This window comes from Otolemur garnettii, unplaced genomic scaffold (assembly GCF_000181295.1).
Source record: "Otolemur garnettii isolate 467f Iridium unplaced genomic scaffold, OtoGar3 scaffold00131, whole genome shotgun sequence".
NCBI lineage: Eukaryota > Metazoa > Chordata > Mammalia > Primates > Galagidae > Otolemur > Otolemur garnettii.
Window position 1 is genome coordinate 4928114 of NW_003852526.1, and position 1744 is coordinate 4929857.

Here is a 1744-nt window from a genome sequence, read left to right on the forward strand (position 1 = left end):
TCAAAAAGGCCTCAGCAGAAGCAGGAATAGACCGTGAATTCATAGTCTTAGGCTGACCAGCTTTGGCAGCAATCCTTGCCCACGATGCCAATGCAGATTCCTGGGCTGATGTTATCACTTCTACTCTATTGAGCTCTTCTGTTTTCACACTCATCTTGGACCTTTCCTGAGGTCTTGCTCTCTTGGTCTCTGCTTTGAGTTTCCTTGAACATGAATGTAATCTGGCCTCCTTTGGTGTTTCAGGAATTACCTGCAAATGAAATTCATGATGAGTATTATTCAGTGGAGTACTACTGCCCTAAGGACTTTTGTTTTGAATTTATCATTCTTTATATCGACCTGAACATGTATGTCAATTTGGGAAGGGTTTAGGAATATTAGGTGTCTTAGAGCAGCGATTCTCAATTAGAAGATTTTGGCTTTCTAAACTAGGGCGTAGGCTCGGTGCCTGTAGCACAGTGGTTATAGCCACATACACCAAGGCTGGCGGGTTTGAAATCAGCCTGGATTAGCTAAACAACAATGACAACTGCAAAAAAAAATAGCCAAGGTGGTGCCTGTGGCTCAGTGAGTAGGGCACTGGCTCCACATACCGAGGGTGGCTGGTATGAACCTGGCCCCAGCCGAACTGTAACAAAAAATAGCCAGGCATTGTGGTGGGTGCCTGTAGTCCCAGCTACTCAGGAGGCTGAGGCAAGAGAATCGCCTAAGCCTAAGAGCTGGAAGTTGCTGTGAGCTATGATGTCACAGTGCTCTACCAAGGGCAATAAAATGAGACTCTGTCTCTAAAAAAAAAAAGAAAAGAAAAAACAGCTGGGCATTGTGGCAGGCACCTAGAGTCCCAGCTACTTGGGAGGTTGAGGCAAGAGAATCGCTTAAGCCAAGAGTTTGAGATTGCTGTGAGCTGTGACGAGATGGCATTCTACCCAGGGTGACAGCTTGAGACTCCGTCTCCCAAAAAAGAAAGGGTGGTGCCTGTGCCTCAAGGAGTAGGGCACCAGCCCCATATGCCAGAGGTGGTAGGTTCAAACCCAGCCCCAGCCAAAAACTGCAACCAAAAAAAAAAGAAAAGAAACCCTACCTTGGAGGTACAACCCATGTAGAGATGGTGGAAGAGCAGACATCTCACACTCTAGAACCCACCCTCTTCACACCATCAAAACACCCATTACTCACACATTTCTGTTCAGGAAAGGCATGCTCCTGAAGCCTCAGAAAAACTTCTGTTTTCTTAAGAAGTTAAGGGGAAAATAAAAATTAAAAGTTGACAAAGGTTGCCATGTTTATTCCAAGCAGCAGAGGTTTTCATTGGTGTTACTAACCTTGCCATCAGTACTCAAGTTGAGTTGCTGGCACCAGTTCCTCAAAGTGTCTCGACCCACATCATTAATGGAAGGCAAAACGGTTGGCAAGGGAAGATCAGATTTTTTACATCTAGCTCTTCGGATGACTTTTGGTTGCTTATTTGTTGGAGGTAGATGAACTGAGAAAAGAATAGAACAAAAGTAGGAGTAAAGTCCATGATTCTCTTACAATTTTACAAAGATCGTTTTGCATTTCCCACAACCCAGTTTGCACACAAACATTCAGTTTTTGGCCAGGCAGGATGGCTCACACCTGTAATCCTAGCACTCTAGGAAGCCAACGTGAGTGGATTGCCTGAGCTCAGGATACTAACTTGAGCAAGAGGGAGACTCCATCTCCACTAAAAATAGAAAAACTAAAAAAAAAAAAAAAAAAATTA

The 1744-nt window shown here is 44.3% G+C and overlaps 1 protein-coding gene across 1 annotated transcript in view; it reads right to left on the reverse strand.

The window, feature by feature from the left end:
* Window positions 1-1744, reverse strand: part of DPPA2 (developmental pluripotency associated 2) — a 15245-nt gene that overhangs the window by 8300 nt on the left and 5201 nt on the right. The window contains exons 3-5 of the mRNA XM_023518210.1: window positions 1323-1485; window positions 1177-1230; window positions 1-250 (exon numbers count right to left, since the gene is read on the reverse strand). Coding sequence (XP_023373978.1) covers window positions 1-250; window positions 1177-1230; window positions 1323-1485 — 467 coding nt within the window. The remainder of the gene's footprint in view (window positions 251-1176; window positions 1231-1322; window positions 1486-1744) is intronic.